Source organism: Balaenoptera musculus, chromosome 9 (genome assembly GCF_009873245.2).
Source record: "Balaenoptera musculus isolate JJ_BM4_2016_0621 chromosome 9, mBalMus1.pri.v3, whole genome shotgun sequence".
NCBI classification, from domain to species: Eukaryota; Metazoa; Chordata; class Mammalia; order Artiodactyla; family Balaenopteridae; genus Balaenoptera; species Balaenoptera musculus.
In genome coordinates this window covers 62,437,940-62,464,834 of record NC_045793.1, presented here as the reverse complement: position 1 = coordinate 62,464,834, position 26,895 = coordinate 62,437,940, and the positions used below count along the sequence as shown (strand labels likewise).

Here is a 26,895-nt window from a genome sequence, read left to right as displayed (position 1 = left end):
GGGAAAAAAACGTAAAAAACACAAACACACTGAGGCTAAACAATACGTTACTAAATAACCAACAGATCACTGAAGAAACCATAGAGGAAATCAGAAAATACCTAGAGACAAATGACAACGAAAACACGATGAACCAAAACCTATGGGATGCAGCAAAAGCAGTTCTAAGAGGGAAGTTTATAGCAATACAATCCTACCTCAAGAAACAAGAAAAATCTCAAATAAACAATCCAACCTTACACCTAAAGGAACTAGAGAAAGAACAAATAAAACCTAAAGTTAGTAGAAGGAAAAAAATCATAACGATCAGAGCAGAAATAAATGAAACAGAAACAAAGAAAACAATAGCAAAGATCAATAAAACTAAAAGCTGGTTCTTTGAGAAGATAAACAAAATTGATAAACCTTTAGCCAGACTCATCAAGAAAAAGAGGGAGAGGACTCAAATCAATAAAATTAGAAATGAAAAAGGAGAAGTTACAACGGACACCACAGAAATACAAAGCATCCTAAGAGACTACTACAAGTAACTCTATGCCAATAAAGTGGACAACATGGAAGAAATGGACAAATTCTTAGAAAGGTATAACCTTCCAAGACTGAACCAGGAAGAAATAGAAAATATGAACAGACCAATCACAAGCACTGAAATTGAAACTGTGATTAAAAATCTTCCAACAGGGCTTCCCTGGTGGCGCAGTGGTTGAAGGTCTGCCTGCCAATGAAGGGGACACAGGTTTGAGCCCTGGTCTGGGAAGATCCCACATGCCGCGGAGCAACTGGGCCCGTGAGCCACAATTACTGAGCCTGCGCGTCTGGAGCCTGTGCTCCGCAACAAGAGAGGGCGCAATAGTGAGAGGCCCGCGCACCGCGATGAAGAGTGGCCCCTGCTTGCCGCAACTGGAGAAAGCCCTCGTACAGAAACAAAGGCCCAACACAGCCAAAAATAAAATAAATAAATAAAGAATTATAAAAGTATGTGCATTAAAATTTAAAAAAAAATCTTCCAACAAACAAAAGTCCAGGACCAGATGGCTTCACAGGTGAATTCTATCAAACATTTAAAGAAGAGCTAATACCCATCCTTCTCAAACTCTTCCAAAAAATTGCAGAGGAAGGAACACTCCCAAACTCATTCTACGAGGCCACCATCATCCTGATACCAAAACCAGACAAAGATACTACAAAAAAAGAAAATTACAGACCAATATCACTGACGAATATAGATGCAAAAATCCTCAACAAAATACTAGCAAACAGAATCCAACAACACATTAAAAGGATCATACACCATGATCAAGTGGGATATATCCCAAGGATTCTTCAATATATGCAAATTAATCAGTGTGATACACCATATTAACAAATTGAAGAATAAAAACCATATGATCATCTCAATAGATGCAGAAAAAGCTTTTGACAAAATTCAACACCCATTTATGATAAAAACCCTCCAGAAAGTGGGCATAGAGGGAACTTACCTCAACATAATAAAGGCCATATATGACAAACCCACAGCAAACATCATTCTCAAAGGTGAAAAACTGAAAGCATTTCCTCTAAGATCAGGAAGAAGACAATGATGTCCACTCTCGCCACTATTATTCAACACAGTTTTGGAAGTCCTAGCCACGGCAATCAGAGAAGAGAAAGAAATAAAAGAAATACAAATTGGAAAAGAAGTAAAACTGTCACTGTTTCCAGATGACATGATACTATACACAGATAATCCTAAAGATGCTACCAGAAGACTACTAGAGCTAATCAATGAATTTGGTAAAGTTGCAGGATACAAAATTAATGCACAGAAATCACTTGCATTCCTATACACTAACAACAAAAACTCAGAAAGAGAAATTAAGGAAACAAACCCATTCACCATTGCAACAAAAAGAATAAAATACCTAGGAATAAACCTACCTAAGGAGGTAAAAGACCTATACTCAAAAAACTATAAGGCACTGATGAAAGAAATCAAAGATGACACAAACAGATGGAGAGATATACCATGTTCTTGGATGGGAAGAATCAATATTGTGAAAATGACTACACTACCCAAAGCAATCTACAGATTCAATGCAATCTCTATCAAATTACCAATGGCATTTTTTACAGAACTAGAACAAGAAATCTTAAAATTTGTATGGAGACACAAAAGACCCCTGAATAGCCAAAGCAACCTTGAGAAAAAAAAAAACAGAGCTGAGGAATCAGACTCCCTGAGTTCAGACTCTACTACAAAGTTACAGTAATCAAGACAATATGGTACTGGCACAAAAACAGAAATATAGATCCATGGAACAGGATAGAAATTCCAGAGATAAACCCACGCACCTATGGTCAACTAATCTATGACAAAGGAAGCAAGGATATATAATGGAGAAAAGACAGTCTCTTCAATAAGTGGTGCTGGGAAAACTGGACAGCCATATGTAAAAGAATGAAATTAGAACACTCCCTAACACCATATACAAAAATAAACTCAAAATGGATTAAAGACCTAAATGTAAGACCAGACACTATCAAACTCTTAGAGGAAAACATAGGAAGAACACTTTTTGACATAAATCACATCAAGATTTTTGACCCACCTCCTAGAGTAATGGAAATAAAAACAAAAATAAACAAATGGGACCTAATGAAACTTAAAAGCTTTTGCACAGCAAAGGAAACCATAAACAAGACGAAAGGACAACCCTCAGAATGGGAGAAAATATTTGCAAACAAATCAATGGACAAAGGATTAAACTCCAAAATATATAAACAGCCCATGCAGCTCAATATTAAAAAAACAAACAACCCAATCAAAAGATGGGAAGAAGACCTAAATGGGCAGGAGACATTTCTCCAAAGATGACATACAGATGGCCAAGAGGCACATGAAAAGATGCTCAACATCACTAATTATTAGAGAAATGCAAATCAAAACTACAATGAGGTATCACCTCACACCAGTTAGAATGGGCACCATCAGAAAATCTACAAACAACAAATGCTGGAGAGGGTGTGAGGAAAAGGGAACCCTCTTGCACTGTTGGTGGGAATGTAAATTGATATAGCCACTATGGAGAACAGTATGGAGGTTCCTCAAAAAACGAAAACTAGAATTACCATATGACCCAGCAATCCCACTACTGGGCATATACCCAGAGAAAACCATAATTCAAAAAGACACATGCACCCCAGTGTTTATTGCAACACTATTTACAATAGCCAGGTCATGGAAGCAACCTAAATGCCCACTGGCAGACGAATGGATAAAGAAGATGTGGTACATACATACAATGGAATATTACTCAGCCATAAAAAGGAAGGAAATTGGGTCGTTTGTAGAGATGTGGATGGACCTAGAGACTGTCCTACAGAGTGAAGTAAGTCAGAAAGAGAAAAACAAATATCGTATATTAAGGCATATATGGGGAATCTAGAAAAATGGTACAGATGAACTGGTTTGCAAGGCAGAAACAGAGACACAGATGTAGAGAAGAAAAGTATAGACACCAAGGGGGGAAAGTGGCAGGTGGGGGGGATTAAAAAAAAAAAAGTACAGCAGAAACAATAAACCTCAGAATATTGAGAATGCAATGTGGTCTGACCTACTATATAGCTGTAAATACTATTTATGGGGGTAATACATAACTGTCCTTTTACTTTTATTAATAAAAATGGAAGTCTCTAATTAAACTCTTTCATTTTATCATTTATAATAAAACTTACTTTTTTGGGTCAAGAGCTAATGAGAGAACACCAAAATGAAATAGATGATATAAGTAGTCTACTGAATCTTCAATGTGAACCAAAGTAATTTAAAAGTCCTTTAAAAATAATATAACCATTTAATTGAAATGTTTAATGTACTCTTATTAAAAAACAGCATTTTATTTTGTATTTTTTTGTAGAGTATTTATGAAAGTCCTATTAAAAAAAGTTAGATTTATTACTTCTACTGCCACTCTTTGACTAAATAATGTAAACTGCTTTTCTAGCAGCTTGAGTTGGGCCCAAATTTGACTGCTATCAAAAACTAGATACCAAATCCTAGGTTGGGAAGATAACTATAATATAACCCACAATTCAATTCCAATAAAGACAATAAGAACAACTGTTTAAAGAAGTCAGTGAAAAAACAGTAAGTTTGGCTCTTCTGTCATCTTTATCTTACTCTTAAATAATTTATTAATTTCAATTCTACATTAATTCATGCATCATTCAATCATCAAAGACTACTTCACATACAGATGGCCAAAAAACACATGAAAAGCTGCTCAACATCACTAATTATTAGAGAAATGCAAATCAAAACTACAGTGAGGTATCACCTCACACCAGTCAGAATGACCATCATCAAAAATCTACAAACAGGGGCTTCCCTGGTGGCGCAGTGGTTGGGAGTCTGCCTGCCAATGCAGGGGACGCGGGTTCGAGCCCTGGTCTGGGAGGATCCCGCGTGCCGCGGAGCGGCTGGGCCCGTGAGCCACAATTGCTGAGCCTGCGCGTCTGGAGCCTGTGCTCCACAACAAAAGAGGCCGCGATAGTGAGAGGCCCGCGCACCGCGATGAAGAGTGGCCCCCACTTGCCGCAATTGGAGAAAGCCCTAGCACAGAAACAAAGACCCAACACAGCCATAAATAAATAAAATTCTTTAAAAAAAAAAAAATCTACAAACAATAAATGCTGGAGAGGGTGTGGAGAAAAGGGAACCCTCTTGCACTGTTGGTGGGAATGTAAATTGATACAGCCACTATGGAGAACGGTATGGATGTTCTTTAAAAAACTAAAAATAGAGCTACCATATGATCCACCAATCCCACTCCTGGCCATATATCCAGAGAAAACCATGATTTGAAAGGATGCATGCACCGCAATGTTCATTGCAGCACTATTTACAATACCCAGGACATGGAAGCAACCTAAATGTCAATCAACAGAGGAATGGATAAAGAAGATGTGGTACATATATATATCAATACAATGGAATGTTACTCAGCCATAAAAAGGAACAAAATAATGCCATTTGCAGCGACATGGATGGACCCAGAGATTGTCATACCGAGTGAAGTCAGAAAGAGAAAGACAAATATCATATAATATCGCTTATACATGGAATCTAGAAAAATGAACTTACTTGCAAAGGAGAAACAGAGTCACAGATGTAGAAAACAAGCTTATAGTTACCAAGGGGGGAAGCGGGGGAGGGGGCGGGTGGTGGATGAATTGGGAGTTGGGATTGACATATATACACTACTATATATAAAATAGATAACTAATGAGAACCTACTGTAGAGCACAGTGAACTCTAATCAGTGCTCTGTGGTGACCTAAATGGGAAAGAAATCTAAAAAAGCGTGGATATATGTATATGTATAACTGATTCACTTTGCTGTACAGCAGAAAGTAACACAATATTGTAAAGCACCTATATTCCAATAAAAATTAATTTAAAAAAAAAAGAAAGGAAAAATGGAAACTGAATCTACGGCAATTTAAAAAAAAAAGACTATTTCAGGTAAGACACCTCAGGTAAGGCCATACCTCATGTCATAGTTATACAGTACTTACCATTGGGTAGGTAAGTGAGAGGGTTTAGGCAGCAAAATAAAAAGGGGTCTCCTTCAGTTGGAAATTTTTTAATTTAGTTTTCATAAAAGCAAATACTGTGATAAAATCTGAACAACCAGGATCCTATAAATCCTGTAATGTAATATCTTTCAAAGTGGGTCTTCAAAAGCAATAATAGTGAATAAATTAATGAATAAATTTAGAAAGTCAATTACTTCAAAGAACCAAGACTCCTTCCAAAAAGAATTTTAAATATAAGAACAATTATGCATTTAACGCAACAATTCATTAAAAATATCTAGTCAAAAACAACACAACAAAAAAAGAATATTTATGTACACTATCCTGAGATAACTAAATTTGTGGGAAAAATAAGAGTACAAAAATTATAAACATATTGCAGAAAATAAAACAGAACTTTCTTACCCAAAGATGATTTTACAATTGATTTAATTCCTGAATAAACCAATGATCCTTTGTTGCCTGGAGATTTCTGATCCATATCTTCTGTATACTGCTTCATAAGTATTTAAATGCATAGGAAATACTAGTAATGATGCATAATAAAACATTTCAAAGCTAAATTTATTTTGATTTGGAGCCAATTCATAATAGGCATCAGTGCAAGAAGGTGGTTGGTTCTACTCTATTGTAGACACATATTTTTCTCCCTCCTACACAATCTGCAAAGCAGTATTTCAACAGTTTTAAACAATTTTACTATGGAATTTTAGTATTAAGAAACTTGCATTTGCACATAAAACATTCAGCACGATATTTACAGACTGACCTTTCGGCAAATTTCAAGAACATTTCTACCAAATTCATCTTACAAAATTCACAATGCAAAGGATATAGTGCAGAGTATACCAGAGTGACTTGAGTTGTGGATCTTCATTTCCTGCTAAAATATGGTTTCTCCACACCTGTTCTGTATCAAGTCCGTACCTCGATAAAGCCCGAAGGCGCATCTTCGTTGCTATATCTTTTTCTAAAGAATTATCATTTTCTTCTTCCGCACATTCATACAAATGACGACCACAAGCCCACATTAAAGATGTAATTGGGCTCCAGGCAAGAGAGATCCTTTCAAAAACAGTGAAGTCAGACATTGTTCGGTTGGGAGTTACAACTATCATTCGATTTTGACTTGTTGGATGCCAAGCAAAGGAGGCAATGTAATTGTCACAGGGTTGCACACTTCTTTCAATTATTGTGGGTTCAGTTTCATCTCCAATGGGAGTGGGTGTGTGCTGCATATCATATAATCTAATAATATTACTATCCCTTGTTAAAGTGGCAAGCAGACCAGTCCTAGTTGGACACCATGCTACTTTTGTTAAGGGCTTTGGTTGCTCAGTCAAAGTCAAAACTGGCTTCTCAAATTTCCTAAGATCCCATATTGCAACCTGACCTTCATAAAAGGAAGCAACACGATCATGGAAGTATGGGTCTACTGTCACGCCCTGAACAGCTTTTGTATTCACAAACATCTTTTGGCTTGTATTCCGAAGATCAAAAATGGCTAGGTTACGATGCATACCAGCAAGGAGAAGTTTCTGGTCTCGTGGAAGCCAACAAAGAGAGAGACAAGCATCATTCTGTCCTAATTCATAAAGTGGTTTTGTTACTAATAATGTTGTTTCAGCTTCACCTGCCGAAAGTCTTACTTTCTCCATGGGAACTATATCAGGCGTGTATTTGCTACAGATGTCCCAAATCAGCACTGAAAAGTCAGCTCTATGTTTATCTAGACCAGCAGCAAGCCAGTTACTATCCAATGGATTCCATGCAAGAGTATTGCATTGTCGTGCATGTTTTGGAACAAACTCTTTTCCTATCAAATCTTTGAACTTTGAGTTATGATCTTGACCAAGACTTGTAAGTACAACTCGACCATTTGCTTGTCCAACTGCTAGGAGACATTCAGGATCATAATTGAGATACCAGGCAACACATTTCATATAGGGTGTTTCTGAATTTATTGAGAGTAATGTAGCTGCAGAGTCTTCAGATAAACGTAGAGATCCAGCTTTGAATTCTGAATTCACAGTAGATTCCACGTGATAAAGGCTAAGTTCTGAGTCACATACAACAAATCTATCAACCTGGTGTGGTGCCCACAATATATCAGGTTTGGTACCACTCATGCTTACTGATGATCTCAAAGAGTGCAGTTAGGTCCATTCACTGAAAATCTGCTTAAAAATAAAAAGTTTTAAAATGTTAACAAAATACAATTCTAAGCTGAATCAACTATTCAGAAAGTCAGGAAATTTTCTACACAGGTACTCTGTTTTTCAATATATTTATATTTCTTCTAACTGCTATGAATTCAAGACAATATTTATTAATAAAAGGGGAAAAGAAGAACTTCCTCCAATAAGATGAGCTGGTAGGAATCTGAGAACTCCATTCTGGTTTTATTTCCCATGATCAATTATCTGAATTGCACTATGACTAGTACCTTCAATTTAACCTCAGGGTTGAAATAACTTCAGTGTGGTGAACAAATTAATAAGTATCATCCATTTGAAGGGGATAAAACTTTAAAGGGTTATGAATCACGTACCTAAGCAACAAGTTTAAAGCAGCACTATCCAACAGAACCTTCTGCAATGATAGAAATGTTCTGTATTTGTACTGTCCAATAATGGTAGCTACTAGCCACATGTGGCTACTGAGCACTAGAAATGTGGCAGTGCAAATTTTAAATTTTATTTAATTTTAATTAATTTTAATATAAATAGCCACATGAGGCCACCATAATGAACAATGCAGATTTAAAGTACAAAGCCACTAGTTTCTTCCTCAAATTTCAACGATAAGAAGCAGGAATGTATTGAGCGGAGTTGAGTTGGAGTCCTAGCTCTGACATATACTAGCTGTATACCTCAAAAAGGCCTTTGTGTTTGGGGGTCCTTATCTGTACAACGTAAGAACTGGTTTAGACTAGTGTTTCCCAAATTTTAGTTATTCATGTACCACCTGTGCCATTATTTAATATTTTTATTTAAACTGACTCATTTTTAAAATCTGAAAATCAATTTTAATTTCATCATAAGGTCCATGAGTCATGGGTACAATATGCTAAATATATTTTTTTCTAACATACTTAAATAAATATATAACTATTAAAAATGCTTGACTGTGTTACCTAAAATCATCCTGTTTATGACCAGTAGGACACACTGCACTTTGGGAAACTGAATTAAGTGAGCATTAGAGGCTCTTTCAGTTTTCAATTCTGTAAACTTCGAATAGGTATTTGAAACAGGAATTTTGAAAAGATAAATATTCTAGTAGTAATTTAGGCACATAAGCACTAAAAATAGTTATGCTAAAAATGATAGTTTAATAATAAAAGCTACTTACAAAAATGTAAATTTCTGTTTTTAAGCAAGTCTGGCTAGAGGTAACAGTCTAGATTAAAAATGAACAAAGATACTCATAATCTTCATGGCAACTGGAATCTGTACACCCATGTTGTCAGTTCTTAAAGAGTGAAGTTATGGTTCATTCATCTCTCTATAACCTGTACCAGGTGCAGAGCCTGGCGCAGACTCCTAAGAAAGATATTCTAAATAAATTCAGCCCAAACATATATTTTGATCTTGTAAAAGTTTCAGTCAGGAATTATTAGTCTAGAATTTCAATAGACTCGTAAAATTTAGATGACTGGGAAAAGCCTCTAAGAATTCTCATACCGCCTTATTTCCTTCCTTAATAGCTCTGAAGCCCAAGATCAATCATTTCAATTATATTCTTACTAGCACCCTCAATTTCTTCATTTCCTTGCCACTTTTGCCTTCCCCGACTAGCTCAACTGTCTTCTTTCTTCCACGCAGGCTGCAGAGTCTCACAGCTCTGCAGACTGACTCCATAAAACATTAAGGTAGACAACATGTCTGGGCTGTGGTGCTGGTTCAGCAGTTCTTATATTCACCTTCCCACTCTGGCCTTTATGAAATCAAAGTGATCTTTTTAAAATACAAGCTTATCCAGGTTATCCAACTCCTGCTTAAAACCCTCTCATGGTTGCCAACTGCTGTTAGCATAGAGTTCATTCTTCGACAAAACCTACAAAACCCTAAATGCTTTGGCCTATCTACTGATCCTGCCTCAATGCCCCCTGTTCCCCTCCCTGCTAACTGTGTTCTAGCTATACTGGCCTTTTCATTGCCTAGAATGTAATCCTCCACCCCCCATCACCACACCTTTGCAAATGCCATTCCCTCCGGCTGGAGCATTCTTCCCTCCCTTCTTGGCCATGTTAAAACCTGCTCAACCTTGACATCAACCACACTCTATCCCCTCCCCAATCTAAATCAGGTTACTTAGATATATACTCTCAATGGAAGACATTCCTTCCCTTTAAATCACCCTCTCGGGCTTCCCTGGTGGTGCAGTGGATAAGAATCTGCCTGCCAATGTAGGGGACACGGGTTCGATCCCTGGTCCAGGAAGATCCCACATACTGCGGAGCAACTAAGCCCGTGCACCAGAACTACTGAGCCTATGCTCTAGAGCCTGCGAGCCACAACTACTGAAGCCCACGTGCCTAGAGCCCATGCTCCGCAACAAGAGAAGCCACCGCAATGAGAAGCCCGCGCACCGCAATGAAGAGTAGCCCCTGCTCACCACAACTAGAGGAAGCCCGTGTGCGGCAATGAAGACCCAACACAGCCAAAAATAAAATAAATAAAATGTAAAAAATAAACAAAAAATAAATAAATCACCCTCTCCATCTCTCCTACTAGATTATAAACTCCCTAAGAGCAGGTAAAGTATCCTTTTTGCTCTCCATTTGAACCTCTAGTACCCAGCACAGTGCTGGGCACTTAGTAGACACTTAGTAATTACTTGTTAAATGAATGCATTTCTTAAATGCTCCCTCTGACACCTCTCACACTGCTCTCTCCAAATTTCACTAATCTCCCCATGCTTACGCCCATTGCCCTTTCCAGTAGGGGTTGGCTCAAGCCAAAAGCAAAGTGCCCACTGTCATAACGGGTTCCAATAATGGGTAAGGGCCCACAGTGAGCAACCCTGAGAGGATCACTCTAATACACTGACTTTCGTTTATTCTATAAGCATTTTGGGGCATCTTCTATGTTCTAGACACTGTTCTAAATGCTGGGAACACAGTAGTAAACAGGGACAAATAAGGTCCCCGATTGCTATGGAATGAACTGTGACACCCCAAAATTCGTATGTTGAAGTGTTAATCATGACTCCACGTGACTGTCTTGGAGACAGAGTCTTTAAGGAGGTAATTAAGGTTAAGGTTAAATGAGGTCATAAAGGTGAAGTCCTGATCTGACAAAACTGGTGCCCTTAAAATACAGAGATAGCAAAGCCCTCTCCCCATGTGAGTACACAGTGAGAAGGAGGCTGTCTGCAAGCTAGGAAGATAGCTCTCACCAGAACCGGACCATACTGGCACCCTGATCTCAGACTTCCAGCCTCCAGAACTGTGAGAAAATAAATTTCTGTCGTTTAAGCCATCCAGTCTATGGTATTTTGTTATGGCAGCCCAAGTGAACTAATACACTAATAAAACCTGCATTCTAGTGCTGAAGTTATGTCCAGTCTTAAAGAGAATTTAAAAATTTAAGAATGAGAAGGAAAAGAAGCACCTTGTGTAACAGGAAGTAGCTAAGACAACAAAAAGAAGGAACAGATACTGCCAAGTAAGGCTTTATTCATACTCATGCCCTTGCAAACAGAGGAAACCTCTTAACTGGAGGTATCCTGAGATCTGGCCCATCTTCCTACCTCACTGAAAGACAAATGCTAAAATAAGCACACTTTTTATATAGGCTTCCTTCCTACAACTGTACTCTTCACACAAATGGTAAAAAAAAAAACCTGGGTGCCACATGGAAAAATCCATCTTAAAAAAAAAAAGAAAGTGTTACTATAATTTTAAAAACTATTTGATTTACATGACTCTCAATGAAGAATCATCCGTATTTCTTCTGATATTATGCACATATTTATATTACCATCCACAAAATCTGACTACAGTAACTCATACAGAATCACAGAACTTGAGAGTTAGAAAGAGGCTAGCAAACCCTGCGTAATTCACATAGGAGTAAAGAGAAGACCAGATGTTTTGATTCTTTTCCAACACTGCCCTACTCCCATCCTAGATTATTGCATAGAGAAAGGATCAGCTATATCATTTGCAGGGCCCCCTTCTTCAAAACTTATTAAGAATTTCAATACTGTGACAGCAGAACATTAAACCAAGTGCCAGGCCTTCTAAAGATGGGCCTTGTGTGACTGCACAGCTCACACACCATGAAGCTGGCCCTGAATACAGAGGTACATCTATAAGCACCCTCTTAAGAAATGTACAGCTGACCCTTCAACAACTCAGGGGTTAGGCCGCAGACCCTCCAACGCAGTCCACATGTAACTTATAGTTGGCCCTCTGTATAAGTGGTTTCTCCTTATCTGTGGTTCTGCATCCTCAGATTCAACCAACTGTGGATTGTGTAGTACTGTGGTATTTACCATTGAAAAAAATCCACGTATAAGCAGACCCATGCAGTTCAAACCCGTGTTGCTCAAGAGTCAACTGTATTTCTTTACAATCCAACACAATATAGATGGATCCTGGCTCCTGAACAAACACCACTAGGAGTATGGTGGAGAGCAAAGAAAAGTGAGCCTGGAGTCAGAAGACCTCCAGCCACTACTAGCTAGACCCTAACAAGCCCCTTAATACTCCAAGACTATAAAATGGAGATAGAACCCACCCTATCTCCTTCTCACAGAGTTGTGACAATCAAATTAAATCAACAAATGCGACTGACGCATCAACAAATGCGTCAGTATCACTACGATTCCCTTAAACAGCCCTGGAAATTAATGTTTTCAAATGCTGGAGACGTTGAAAAATTGGGGGTAGAAGGGGTAGGATTTGCAATAATTACAGCTTATATTTAGATGCTCACCTTCAAGTATAACAAGCACTCACTTCCCATCAATGGTTTCTGAGCAAAGGAAAGCCATGATGATGATTCTGTGGTCCTCACCAGAACATCTATAACAGCCCTGTCCAACAGAAACATAGTGTAAGCCATATAACTTAAAATTTTCTAATGGCCACATTGAAAAAAAATAAAAAGAAACAAATCTAATTTAGCAATATATATTATTTAACCTAACATATCAAAAATATCCTTTCAACATGTAATCAATGTAAAATTATTAATGAGAAATCTACTTTTTTTCTTTTCTTTTTTTTGTGGTACCAAGTCTTGGAAATCCAATATGTATTTTATACTTTCAGCACATCTCAGTCCTGTGTGGCTACTGGACAGTGAAGATCTATATAATACTAAGTGTACAAGGTATCCAATCACCCTTTTATGTTGTTGTCTTTTCTACTTGTCTTACCATGACAAATAACAACAGTAGCAGTTTCAATAAATTTCTACCATCACCATCTTCAAGGAGATGCTCTATATATCTCCAAATTTCCCTTAAAATATAGTTAAACAAAAGGCTGCAAAGGCAGTCATTTGCTAAGTAATTTAGGAATGCTCGTGGCTCCTGTGAGAAGCTTTATCCTCTTACGGAATTTTCATTACTCGTATATGCAGAGGACAGAGCTACGCGGGTGACAGGCCCTTTAAGAAGTATTTATTTAGAGTACAACTAGAGCAAGGCTGGCTGCTCTGCCGCGTAATGCAGAAATCTAAGGGCGACTCCCACGCTCCAGACAGCGGGCTGAGCTTCGCGTCCAAGGGGAGGACGCGATTCTACACAATCCGGCCGCGGTGGAGGCTGCAGCGCGGACCCAGCACCCCGAAGGAGGTCCCCGCGCCCGCGGGCCGCTCGCAGCTCTCAGGCCCGGCCTGACGCCCGGCGCGGTTATCCCGCAGCGCTGAACGCGACTCCCCGCGCCTCGGCTCCAAGGAGGACCCCGGGTCCGCACCCGCCCGGGCTTTTCAACTGGGCTTGCCCGGGCGCCTAGCGGCCGTCCTGGCGCTCCCGAGCCCTCGACTCGGGCCTCCCGGTCCCGAGAGCGGAGACGCGGCCCGGCCCGCACTCACCGACCTGGGAGGCGGCGCTGCCTTAGTACTGCCGCTTCCGGCCTAGTCGCAGCCCCTCCCGACGGGGGTGGTCCACACGCCGGCAAGATGGCGGCCGCACGACGCGGCCACTAACCAGGGCCACAGGACCAGGGTCCACTACCCGACCACCACGCCTCGCAGCCTCGCGGACTTGCCTGGGCCTGGGAAGGGGAGTTCCCCGCTACGAGCCCCGCCCCTCGCTCGCCCGCCGAGTCGCACCGCCCGCGGAGTCGCACCGCCCTGGGGCGGGGCCACGGCCCCAGAGGCCCCGCAGGCCCTGCCTGCTGTCCAAGCGCCCTGGTCCATCTCCTCAGGTTCCGCCCCCTGAGTCCCCAGGCGGGATCCTGGTCACGGGGAGCTGGACTCCTCTCAGAGCTGGGTTATCAATTTTAAGGGATTTGGATGCTTTAGCTCATTTAATTGGTTTAAATTTCCATTAAGGTACTTCCCTGGTGGTCCAGTGGTTAAGACTCTGTGCTCCCAATGTAGGGGGCCTGGGTTGAACTCCGGTCAGGGAACTACATCCTGCGTGTGGCATCTAAGATCCTGCACGCCCCAACGAAGATGCCCTGTGCAGCAACTAAGACCCTCACAGCCAAATAAATAAATAAATATTAAAAAATAAATTACCATTAAAAATTTATTTGTGGGCCATCTATGTAGTAGAAAGTCCAGGGTATTTGGTTCACGATTTATTCACTCATTTACTCATTCCACAAACACGTCTCGAGTGCCTATTGTGTACTTGCTGTAATGCTGGGGACACTGGAGTGAGCAAAAAAGATACGGTCCTGTCAGGAAACAGGCAATTAGAGGGCTGCCTAGTTAGGGCTAAAACAGCGCTTCGCAGGAGGGGCGCCCCCTTAGTGTTTGGGGTGTGTGTGTCAGGAACACTTCCTTGACTGCTAGGCTGAGACAAGGATGAAGATGAGATTAGCTGGGAAAGCGAACAGGTCAGAGGTGTTTGGAAGAGAAGAGCCTTCTAGAGCAGAGGAAGAGCATATAGCAGTGCAGAAACAGTGGAGTATGGACGAGTGAACAGAGGAAGTGGGGAAAGATTAAGATGATGTATTAGAGAGGCATTTGGAAATCAGGTTAGTGAGTCTGAATGGACTTTTCCTAAAGGCATTGGTGCAGTCATTGAAGGTTTTTAACCAGGAGAATGGTGTAATCAATTTTTATGGGTTAAGGTAAGTATCCAAATGAGAGATGATGGTAACCCAGACTACCAGTGGTATGGAGAGTGGGGATGGAGAGAAGTGTGTGGCCTGGGGAATATTTAGACGTTGGGATGAACAGAGCTTGATGACTGATTGAGTCAGGGAGAAAGAGGATTCTAGGTTTCTGGCTCCTGTAATTGAGTGAATGGTGCTGCTACAGGTGTTACAAATCTTATAGAAACTTTTTTCAGGTGTCCAGCAATCTGTGCTTGTTTGTTCACAGTTAAAGGTGGGTGGTTTGGGGCTTGTGATAGATATAAACAGCATACTGAGCTTAGTCCTGATGATCTTCAAGGCAGATAGTTTGGGTAAGAGGATGAGTTTGGGGAGAGTATTGCCTGTGGAGGTCTAAGGCTCCTTTTCACTCCTGCTGTTGGAGAAGTGGAGGCTTAGGAAGGTGCTGAGTACTGAGGGCAGATACCATAGGATTCATCACTTCAAACACTATCTTGCCAATCTTCTCAATGGTTTTGGCCCTGGCCCCAAATCCCCAACCTCAGATCAATACAAGTCCCTTCCTTATCCACTCCTACCATGCAAAGCTGAGGGAAACATCTCTCCTCACACTCAGGAGGTGACTTTGCTTCCTACTTCAGAAAGGAAATTAAAACTGTTAGTTAGGAATTCCCGGTCTCCTACTACTTTCTCTTTCCTTCCCCTCACATCTTCACTCACTCCCATTTTTACCTTCTTATAGTTGACGTAGAGAAAGAGAAGGGGCCTTATATTCTGTTTCTCCTGGGACCTAGCACCATCAATTTTCTCCTCCTCCATGTGTCTTCAACCTCCTCGTTTCTACTGGTTCTTTACCTTCAATATATATTCAAGTCACTCCCACTTTTCTCCTTGAAGGAGAAAGCCATACTCACCCTCTCTAATCCCACATCCTCCTGTCTTCCCCTGAATTCTGTTGACTGAGACTTTCATGCCCACCATTCCATTAAAACTGCTCTTTACTTGCCTAGTGTTGTCATCCCCTTCTGGAATATATGCTCCACATCCTCGGTTTTCATTCTGTTAAACCTCTACCCGCAAGTGTCAGCAAGGCATTTGGTGATGCAGTTAGGAATGACCATTCCTTGGCCTCCCTTTCAGCTAGGCGTGGCTATATCGAAAAAGACTCACAGACTTAGAGAACAAACTTGGGGTTACCAGGGGGAGGGATAGTTAGGGAGGTTGGGATTGACATGTACACACTGCTATATTTAGGACCTACGGTAGAGCACAGAGAACTCTGCTCAACATTATGTAACAAACTAAATGGGAAAAGAATTTGAAAAAGAAGAGATACATGTGTATGAATAACTGAATCACTGTGCTATATACCTGAAACTAATACAACATTGTTAATCAATTGTACTCCAATATAAAATAGAAAGTTAAAAAAAAAAAAACCCAAAAACTGTGACCAGTGAGATGTGAGTAGAACTGGATCATGTCCCTTAAAAGAGAAGCTGCTTGCTGTCTACTACCTCTTCTCCCTTCTTGCTCTCTGGAAAATGGCAAAAAGAAACATGGACTAGAAAGGGAAGCCATGTATTTAGGAAGGTAAAACTGCTCCACTAGTCTAAGCCCCAGCCTAATTTGGAGAGCTGAGGTTCCCTCCTCCCTTGAATCAGCCACAGAGTTTCGACCATTACACAAGAGAAAATAAACTCTCTTCTTTTAAAAATTACTGTTTGCTCGGCCCTGTTTGTTATAGTGGCTTAGCCTATTCCCTAACTAATAGACAGGGACTCTGTCTGCTTTATTCTCTGCTTAATCTCCAAGACCTAAAACAGTGCATAGCACAGAGCATATGCTCAAAAATTTGTTGAATAAATCCTAAAGCAATATCTTTCTCTGCTCCACACCCCCCTCTAGCTAATATCTTTTTCTCGCCTTCCTTTTCCATCTAAGCTTTTGTGAAAGTGTACTCATTTCACATTGCTTTCAGTTTCTTGCACCCTAAAGTCCCCATAGGAATAAGTGACACTTTTCTCATTCTACTTGGAAACAGATTCTCCTTCACTAAACCGTGTTCCTTGTGAGTAGAACTGGAGAATGTCCCTTAAAAGAGAAGCTACATGACATCGACTTATTCTTCTCCCTTCCTGCTGTCCGGAAAATGGCAGACAGTATTTTCCTTGTGGATAGTAAACTTTTAGTATAGAACTTTGGATTTCCTGTAGCGCCCGACTACATAATATGTATTCAAAAATATTTACCAAGTGGGAGAGTACATTGTATTTGTTGGAAGATTAAACCGTATCAGGGAATTTAACAGACTGGTCTGAGGTTACACTAGCTGTCTTTATCAAACATTCATTTTTGTAATGGATGCCAGAGTTGCTAGTCTTAATGTTTGTTTTGTTTTTCAAACTTCTGTAACCCTAACAGGATGCTCTTCTTTTTAAGCTCCTTTATTAATGTTGTGGCGATCCAGTATAGGATTTTTTGTTGTGGTTTTAAACCAATAAAGGAGAGCAGTTGAAGATTGCTAATTTCCTTCTTACTTACTGCTGCCCTCGGCAGCAATTCAGCAACTACTGGAATATTCCGTGGAGTCTGTGACTGGCTAATCCCAACGCCCTTTATTTTCACATGAACAAAATCAGTCTGTACCTGAGAGCAACTTTTACTCTTTAGGCACCAAGTGGAAATTAAGGCCCTGTGAACATGTGATATGGCTTAGGTAATCTTTTTACAAAGGTTGAGGATGAGAAGATTTGAGATATCTTAAAATAGTGGTCTTTAAAGAGTATTCTAGCACACTCCCAAGTTAATTTTGTAAAACAATGCACTTATTCATACATTTTTGGGGATTACATCTAACACTGTCATAGTAAATTTACAAAGTTGCCAAGGGTATGATTTTTAATACATTTTTAATGTTTATATTGTAAATAAAATGGTTGTATCGAACTTTAAATGTATCCAATGAAATTTAAATACCTTAGTGTAAGTTTCTCACTATCATTCATTTAAAAATTTAGTGAATAAGCTATTCTTTAATTGTAGGAAATTTTATATTATTCTATTTTTTTTTCTCCTTGAACTTGTATGTCCATTCTACTGTCTCCAAGTGGATTATTCATGAGTTTGATAACAAACAATTATATAGCATGTACTACGTGCCAGATACTTTACAATATAGGCTCATTTAACACTCTGTCTCAGATTGGGCGCTTTGAGAGCCGTCTTCCAAGATGGAGATTAGGATGTAGGATACTTACTAGAGAGTATTCTTGAGATAAACACTTGTGAAAGAGAGGAAGAAGATGTAGGATTGGGCAGAGGGAGAAGCCGAGCTATGATTCAATACCAATAAAGGACTCAGCCAATCCACGGGAAACTTTGGAATTGAACTGGCCCTTCAGAGTCGTGTTGAGTTGGGACAAGGGACCCAGGCCTTTATTACTACCTCACTGATGTGGATGGGTCATTGATGTGAGCTGTCCCTTGAAAAAGGATGACTTTGAATGAGGCAGTTTTCTTGGCAAGGCAGTCCCCAAAGAAGGCTGACAGCTGTGGGCCAGCTGCTGGTAACACTCCCAGCAGCTGAAGGAATAAGTCACTCATTACTGAAGGGGGACACCTGGGTGGTGCATCACAGAATTCACCACAGTCTTATAAGGATGAGGCTGATAATTTCCCCACTTTACAGATGAGATAACTGAGGCACAGAGAGGTTAAATAAATTGCCTAAGATATCTCTTAAGTGGTGGGGCTAGGATATGAACCCAGACAATCTGGCTCTACCCTTGTGCTTCTAACTACTGGTCCATTCACTACCAAATAAAACAGCCTCTGATCTAATTCTATGTGCCATTAAAATTATCTTTTAAAACAGAGGTTGGCAAATTTTTTTTGTGAAGGACCGGATAGTAAATATGTTCAGCTCTGCAGGCTATACTGCCTCTATCACAACTCCTCAATTCTGTTGTTCTAGTACAAAAGCAGCCACGGACAGTTCATAAACAAAGGGGCATGGCTGTGTTCCAGGAAACTTTATTTACAGAAACAGGTGGCAGTTTGGATTAGTTTACTAACCTCTGTTTCAGGGAAAAAAAAATATTTAAAGATAGAGGAAACACTCACGATTTATTGTTATAGGAATAAAGTAGTACCAGATGGAACAAACATAACGATCCTAACCTTATTTTTTAAAGACTAGAGGGAATTGTGCCAACATTTTAACAGTAGATGTCTCTGTGGGGTAGGTTTAAAGGTGATCAATATTTTCTTTATTATACTTTTCTGTTTTCTGAGATAAAAAATGTAAAACTTTTTAATGAGAGAAAACCCAGTGAATATTATTTTAAAGAGTATTGTTGGAGGGATTAGGATGCTTAATTCCATAATGATAGACAGACACTTCAACTTCATAATCCTATACCCACAGAGTTAAGTCAGAGATAATAAGGTTCAAGCAGTAATGCAAAGTGTCTATCAACTGGGGTAGTTTTAGGACGATAACTGCACCACGGGTGATGCTAACATTTCCTGCTTTGCTCATTGATTGCCTCTTCACAGGGTGTCTGTTTCACTAGTGGATATCTTGGCATTATGGATTAAATGTTTGTACCCCCCCCCAAATTGATATATTGAAATTCTAACCCCCCATGTGATGATTTTAGACGGTGGGGCCCCTGTGAGGTAATTAGGTCATGAGGGTGAAGCCCTCAAGAGTAGGAGTAGTGCCCTTATAAAAGCGACCCCAGAGAGCCCTCTCAACCCTTTTCTGCCATGTAAGGACACGATGAGAAGTCGGCACTGAAACCCAGAGGAGGACCCTCACCAGAACCCGACCGTGCTGACACCTCATCTCAGACTTTCAGCATCCAAAACTGTGAGAAATAATTTTCTGTTGTTTATAAGGGACCCAGTCTATGGTAATTTGTTACAACAGCCCGAACTGACTAAGCAACTGGGCTTATCCCTTCCGATGAGCACTGAAGCACTAAAGTGGCAGCCATCAACATTACAATCAAATCCCAGTGAAACCACAGCCATCTCTCTGCCTGGTCTCTTCCACTCATTGGGCGGGACTTGAGTAAATCACATTTGGGCTTTTGAAACAGATAAGTGTCTAAATTCTGCTAATTTCTCTGCTCCCACAGCCATTGCCCTAGTTTATTTAGGTCTTAATTACTGCTCACCCAGACAATAGTCTCCAAACTTGTCTCTGGTTCCCCTGTTCCTATTCTTTTATGCTAAACCTTTGATCTTCCTGAAGCACATCTCACGCGACTCTCTTGTTTAGAACCCTTCATTGGCTCATGTTTCCTACAGACCAAGATCCAAACTCCTCAGCCTGGAGTTAAGATGTCAATATTGTGAAGTCTTTGTGGTTGATGAGAAAGAAAATTTGTATTTTCAATGGATCAAATTAATTTTAGAATTACCTAAACCCAATGAAGCCCAAAGCAGTTGTAAAAGTAGGCTTCTTTTGGTAGTAAAATGAGAAAAAGATTTCCCGAACCAACACTGAAAGTTAGACATATATCTAACTATGAAGATGAGTTCAGAACCAGTGTCATTTTGAGGAGAAGACCAGGTCACCAAAAACTCAAAGCATATCTGATTGGCCTCAGCCAATAATTTGGACTGTTTCTGATGTAATGTGCAATGTGTGACTATAAAATCTTCAAATGGGTAATGGACTTAATTCTCATGTTCAAAATCTTGGACTATCAGCAGCTTATTTGCAAAACTAAGCCTGGCTTTCTCAGCTGAGTATAATTGTAACCCCAGGAAGAAATGGAAGAGGTAAGAAATCAGAAGAATAAAGAGAATCAGAATCAGGATAGAAATGATGAGGAAACAAATTTACTTCCTAAGTTTTAGCCCTTTTGTAAATTTTGTATCAGTCAGTTTTATAGTCATTGCAATGTTGAGTATATTTTGTCTTCTCTTGAAAAACATTTAAAAAGAATCTGCTGCTCTAAACTTGAAAAGGGGGATTCAGTTTGCAACGATGTTTACGAGTTTGGAGAAATGTAATCTATTAAGTTAGTATATTTCATGAATTATCTGTGTGAGGTATATATATTGTTTTAAAATTAATAAGTTAATAAATGGTGAATATTCCTCTCTATGTAACATACACAAAAGCTTCTGGGATATTAAAAGAATTTATAGACATGAGATTGTCCCCATTCTGGCCCAACATATCTTTCCAACTTGATCTTTTAACCTATACTAGCTCCAGCCCTACTGAATTATTCCCAATTACTTTTACAAAGCAACTTCCCTAAACATGCCTTTATTCCACTTTTCCCTGGAATATTCTTCTCCATGGCTTAGAAAAATTAAATTCTATCCGTTTCTCAAGATACGTCCCTCAGTTTCTCAAAGTCTCCCACAACTGGAGGACATGTCTACCTTTCTGAACTCCTTGGCACTTGTCACTGTGCCTGTCTCACACCCTTAGCCTCTTTACACATACACACACACATAATTATGTATTATATTATAATAATGTTATTGCAGATTATATTACAATATACTCATATGGTTCTACTGTGAATTCCTTGAGAGTGGGATACACATTACAATTATCATTGTTCCCCATATTATTTGTTGAATCAAAACAACGAATGCATAATGAAAAATTAAAGAAACACACGAATGCTTTCATTCCAACTCAAAATTTAAAAATATTATTGCGAAAACAATATTGAAGGAAATGTCTTAAAATTCAGATATTTCTACCACGCACAACTGTTTTCATTTCTCTGCTTCACTTTCAGGATTTAGCTATGCTCATACAGCATATTTGTTTATGTAACAGGATGTTAAAAATAGGATTTGTCATCACTAGACTGGAGCAAAACAATAGGTGATGAATATTCTCACATTCCAAAGTGATATCACCTATGCAGTGCTAGCATAGTGCTAGCATAGTGCTAACACCTATGCAGTGCTGGAAAAATTTTGTAACCTGAAGACCTAAACACACTGAAGGATATAAAGGGGTTGGAAATGAAGGGTCTGGGAGAGATTTTTTTGGAGAAATTCATTTCCAGGGAGTCTCACTCCTAATCCCCTAGGAGAGGTCTAAAAGTGCTGTTCTCAATGGAGAGCTTGATCTGTGCAACTGGGAACAGGGATGCAGGCAGGAAACGTGGCACACTGCTGTCTGAGCCATGCCTGGAAACTCAGAAGGCCAGCTAGTTGCTCTGAAGGCCGAGAGGTGAGAGGTGCGTCTATGGGAACAACCTTCATTCCTAGTGTTTGTCAGGATAAACGATGCAGGAGCGTGCCCTGCAGACTAGATGTGGGTCACAAGGGGAGAGAGGCAGCCTAGAGCAGTCAGTTAGAGGGCTTTCCGGTGGGAGGGAAGCGACTTCAGCTGATAGACTTTGGAGGCGTTTCATGTGTGGTGTGAAGGACTGTGCTTGACACCTGCCAGAGAGGAGACCTGGCCAGGTTTAAGAGATCTTGACAAGGGATCCTCAGTGAAGCAGAATCCCTGACGAAAGCAGGAGAGCTGGAGAGTGGAGAAAGGGATCACGTGAAAATCTTCCAAAACCAAAGCAAAGTAGTAACCAGTTAAGTAGATCTTTCCAGGCTTTCTGCCTGAAGAGTCAGAAACTGCTCTTCATGAGTTTGCGGAAGACAGAGAGGCACAAAGTGGGGAAACGGAAATGACCATGTCCCCTTTCCCACTGCAGGCTTCCAGCCTGAAGCAAGCCCCAGCTGGGGAGAGGAGAAGCTTTAAGCTCAGAGTTTTAGCTGCTACATGGAAATAGACTTTTTAATTATTGAAACATCAGTTTTATGACTCAATGTGAAAGAAGTGATTTTTATATCAAAGACTGACTCAGAGACTCATGACACCTGCCTATAATTTCATGCAAGGGGAAAGGAAAATCCTGCCCTCAAAAATAGGTATGAAAGGACAGTTGGGGGAAAAATAAAGTTGTTTTGTGACGGATCCTTTGGAGTCCTGCTCTTTCAATAGATTGGTTACATTCAACTGTAATCAGAATGAGTGAACCATTTCACGCAACTAAAATTTCAAGTCTTTAAGAAATTAGTACAAATTGTAAAATATGATAAATACACACAAGTTTTTGCAACTGTACACTAAAATATTAATTGCATAAACACTGTGATCTTACACAGGGCTGAGGCCTATGGTTCTGTAGTTTGTGCATTAAACACCTCCAGGAAGGCCACTTGCATCATGGTTATTCTACAGTTGTCAGGCAGCAAGAGTCTTGAGGAAGGGACACTTTCCTAATATGAGGTATGATGCTATATGTTACATGTATGGTACCTTAAAGGAAATGATACTGTATATCCCAAGAAGTATTCAAGCATGGTGTATTAACTAAGCAAATGCTCAGACTATTAAAACTGTTTTATTGTGATGATGGATGTTTACACATTGAGTTTAAAAATAATCTCTCCAAAAGCAACTTAGTTTTTATTAAGCTGGGGGAAAAAGCATCTGTGTAATTGTTTATTTAATGGTTTAAAAGTTAAAATTCCAAATTTTATTTGTTTTTTTAACATGTCAGCCAAGAAAATACATATCCGTCATATTTGCTGTCTCATAAGTATGCCAGAAATAAGTGTATTGGGTGAAATTGAATAGCGCCAAAGACTGAATTTAACTGGAAGAGACTGCTTAAAATGGGAAGGCACTCAATTCTGTGAGAAACTCCAAGCTTTTTTTTCTTATCCTATCCTACTATCTTATTCTATTATCAGGAACTTTGTCTCCCAATACATGTAAATTCTACATCTCTGATTGAAGATCTAAACCATTTTCTGTTTATATAGAAATAATTTCTTATATTAAAGCCTGTAAATTGTTTATTAAATACATGTGTTATTGCCTAATATTTTTTCTTTCTTGTAGTTTTACTATACATGTCTGGGAAGTAAAACTCCCACTTAATAGCCTATAAAGTCTGCTGATGTATCAGCAGTTGCCTTGACATTATTAGATGCAAGTAAGCCCTACCCTGACTATTAAATAGAATTGAATCTAAAAAATATAAGAGGAAGGAACACTTCCAAACTCATTTTATGAGGCCAGCATTACCCAAACCAGACAATGACACCAAAAGAAAAAAAAGTCACAGGCCAATATCCTTTATGAACACAGACGCAAAAATCCTCAACAAAATATTAGCAAACTGGAGTTCAACAATACACTAAAAGGATCGCACACCAAGAACAAGTAGGATCTATTCCAGGGATGCCAGGATGGTTCAACATCCACAAATCAATCAATGTGATACACCACATTAACAAAATGAAGGACACATTCATACTGATCTCAATAGATGCAGAAAAAGCATTTGGCAAAATGTAACATCCATTTATGATAAATAGAATTGGATAAGCTTATTCATTCTAATAAGTGCATTGACTCTATTCATTTTTCTTGTAGTTGAAATTAACATTGGTGTTCCTAGCGTCTCTTTAAAATTTTAGTTTCTAAGATTATTCCTTTTAACCTGAATTTTTTCCTTTGTGTTTACTTTAGAGGTTGGGGAGTGAAGAGTATATAAACAATGAAATAAAATCTACTCCCTTTTAACTATGCCCACATATATACACAGGGGGATGTGAGTTAAGGGTGATAATTACTCAAAACATTCTTCCTCTGGACTTGGAGTTATTGATAATTGAGAAATACATACAATAGAGACATGGAGATCCGAACATCAGCATTGCTATTAGTAAAGCTGAACGCAGCTTGGACCTGCAACCCCAAATAAGTTTCCTGGTACTAGCATTCATGTCTAGACTTTGGACTTTCTCACCAAACAGAATCTTCCAGCTGCAAGGGACTTTACTCACTACTTCCCATCCTTGGATCTCTAATAGTAAGTATTTAGAAGATGAGGTCACACATGCATAGGACTTTGAACACATTAATTCTACCCACTCAGGAAACATGGACCAGTGGATGTTAGACTATTACCCCCATCATTTAGGATAAATCTAAATCCTCCTCCTGTGGAGAGGACTGAATAAGGGGAGAAAAGAGATACCAAAGGTTATACACTAGTAGAAGTATCATAGAAATATGAAAGCAGGGGCGTACTTGTTAAAGAAAATGGAAATGTCAATCAACATCCTTGTTGGAACTACAGTCATTGATCAGTTGCAGCCATAAGTTGGCCAAGGATACAAGAATTTGGCAAAAATCAATGGAAGCATCCTACGAGGTTCAATTTGCTATACAGAATTTCCAGTAGATAATATTGTGTATTTGGTTATTACAGTATTTGTAAGTACATACCCTTCATATCAGTAATATTTAGAATAAACTTATGTACATATATATATATACACACACACTTTTTTTTTTCAGGGTCGATTGTTAAATACTTTTCAGCAAGCTACTGGGTACTGTCCTTTTCCTTCACTTCCTTCCCTCTGCTGGGTCAGTTGGGTACTAAGCTCTTTGATTCTACTTTCTAAACATTTCTTGGAATTGTTCACTTCTTTCCATTCCCACTGCTGATGCTTAAGAGCCCTGTCTCTTATCTTACTAAGTTTCCTAATAGGTCTCTCAGTCTCCAGGCTTGCTTCCCTGCAAAATTAATTCTTCACACGGTCACCAGAGTGATTTTCCTAAAATGAAAATGTAATCATGTCATTCCTCTGCTTAACATTGTTCACTGGTTCCTCATTGATTTCAAGATGGTCTAAACCCTTTAACACAGCAGAAAAGAAAGTGCCTACTTAACCTCTGCTCGCTGCACTTGCAGCCTCGTGTCACAGTCTGGGCTGGGTGCCCTCTTTGCAGGTCTCTTTTATAGATATTATCATGTTGCATTGCTGTTGCTGTTTTTTGTCTAATATTTTGTTATAAAAATTTTCAAACATACACAAAAGTTGACAGAATTATATAGCAAACCCACTACCCACCATCTAGATTCCACGAGTAACATTTGATCTATAATATTTGACATATTTGCTATATCATAATATTCATCCATCTACCCATCCCTCTATGCATCTTCTGTTTATAAAATGCATTTCAAAGTTGCAGACACCAGTACACTTGCTCCCAAACACTTCAGCATGATCTTATTAGCTAGAGTTGGATATTTGACTACTTAAAAATATTTTTGGTAAAATTTGTCATGGCCTTTTTCTTACCTATCTCTTCCACTAGGCTGAAGTGACTGTGTCATTTGTTTTCTACCCAAAAACAAATAAGACACAGTATGCCTCACACATAGTAGGAACAAGGTTAACGTTTCTTAAATGAATATGTTTCAGATTTCATCAGATGTTAGTTTCTTGATTCATATATCAAAGTAATCTTGTCACCCCTTTGATTCATCTTCTTATTCCCCTACCCAGAAAATTTGTAGACAGCAACTTTCATTCTACCTATTCAGCATTATAGGGAATTAAGAATTTTAATCTGTTAATGATAGTAGACAAACTCTCTCATGGTGTCTTTCTACAAAGCCCCACAAGGTGGTGCCCAAATATCTTTTTTTCAAACAGTAGTCCCTCAAGACCCATGGTCAGTCCTCACTAATTTCTGTTAGTATTTGGCATTTCTGAATTTGGTTAATTAGTATAATGGAATATTATACATATATATATATGTAAGAAAAATTACTTACATAAATAAAATTATACATGTGTATTTCCGAATCTATGGTTCTGGATATAAACAATGAATAATGATTATATTAGGTACCTTATATTTGTGTGAGTTGTATATCATTAAAATGTTTTTCACATCCAAAATAGTAAAATATGAATTCATCTCAAGCCCTATTTACTGTAAACTTTGTCCATGAAAAATTTACCCTTAGTACAGAATTTAAAAGGACAGAGGAAGAAACAAACTATTGTATAGGAGGAACTATGTATGTATTTAGATGTAACTCAAAAAATAAACTATGTATTTAGATGTAACTCAAAAAATGATGACCTGTTACCTCAACTGGGGACAATGTTATGTGAACCAGAGTTGTAAAGGGTTGACATAATGTGGGATAATAAGATACTTAATGTTCTTAAAACACTTTAGTTCCAGGAATTTGATT

At 39.1% G+C, this 26,895-nt stretch overlaps 1 protein-coding gene across 6 annotated transcripts in view; it reads right to left on the bottom strand.

Annotated features, from left to right (window-relative positions):
* The window catches only part of MIOS (meiosis regulator for oocyte development), a 158,499-nt gene that overhangs the window by 29,619 nt on the left and 101,985 nt on the right, over positions 1-26,895 (bottom strand). The window contains exons 1-4 of one of the 6 annotated variants that reach the window (XM_036863841.1): positions 13,632-13,941; positions 12,528-12,627; positions 6,416-7,760; positions 5,986-6,084 (exon numbers count right to left, since the gene is read on the bottom strand). In XM_036863841.1, coding sequence (XP_036719736.1) covers positions 5,986-6,084; positions 6,416-7,709 — 1,393 coding nt within the window. In that variant the 5' untranslated portion in view covers positions 7,710-7,760; positions 12,528-12,627; positions 13,632-13,941. Of the gene's footprint in view, positions 1-5,985; positions 6,085-6,415; positions 7,761-12,527; positions 12,628-12,972; positions 13,496-13,631; positions 13,942-26,895 lie in introns of those variants that run through there. The other 5 variants (XM_036863836.1, XM_036863837.1, XM_036863835.1 and 2 more) reach the window with 5 other exon arrangements.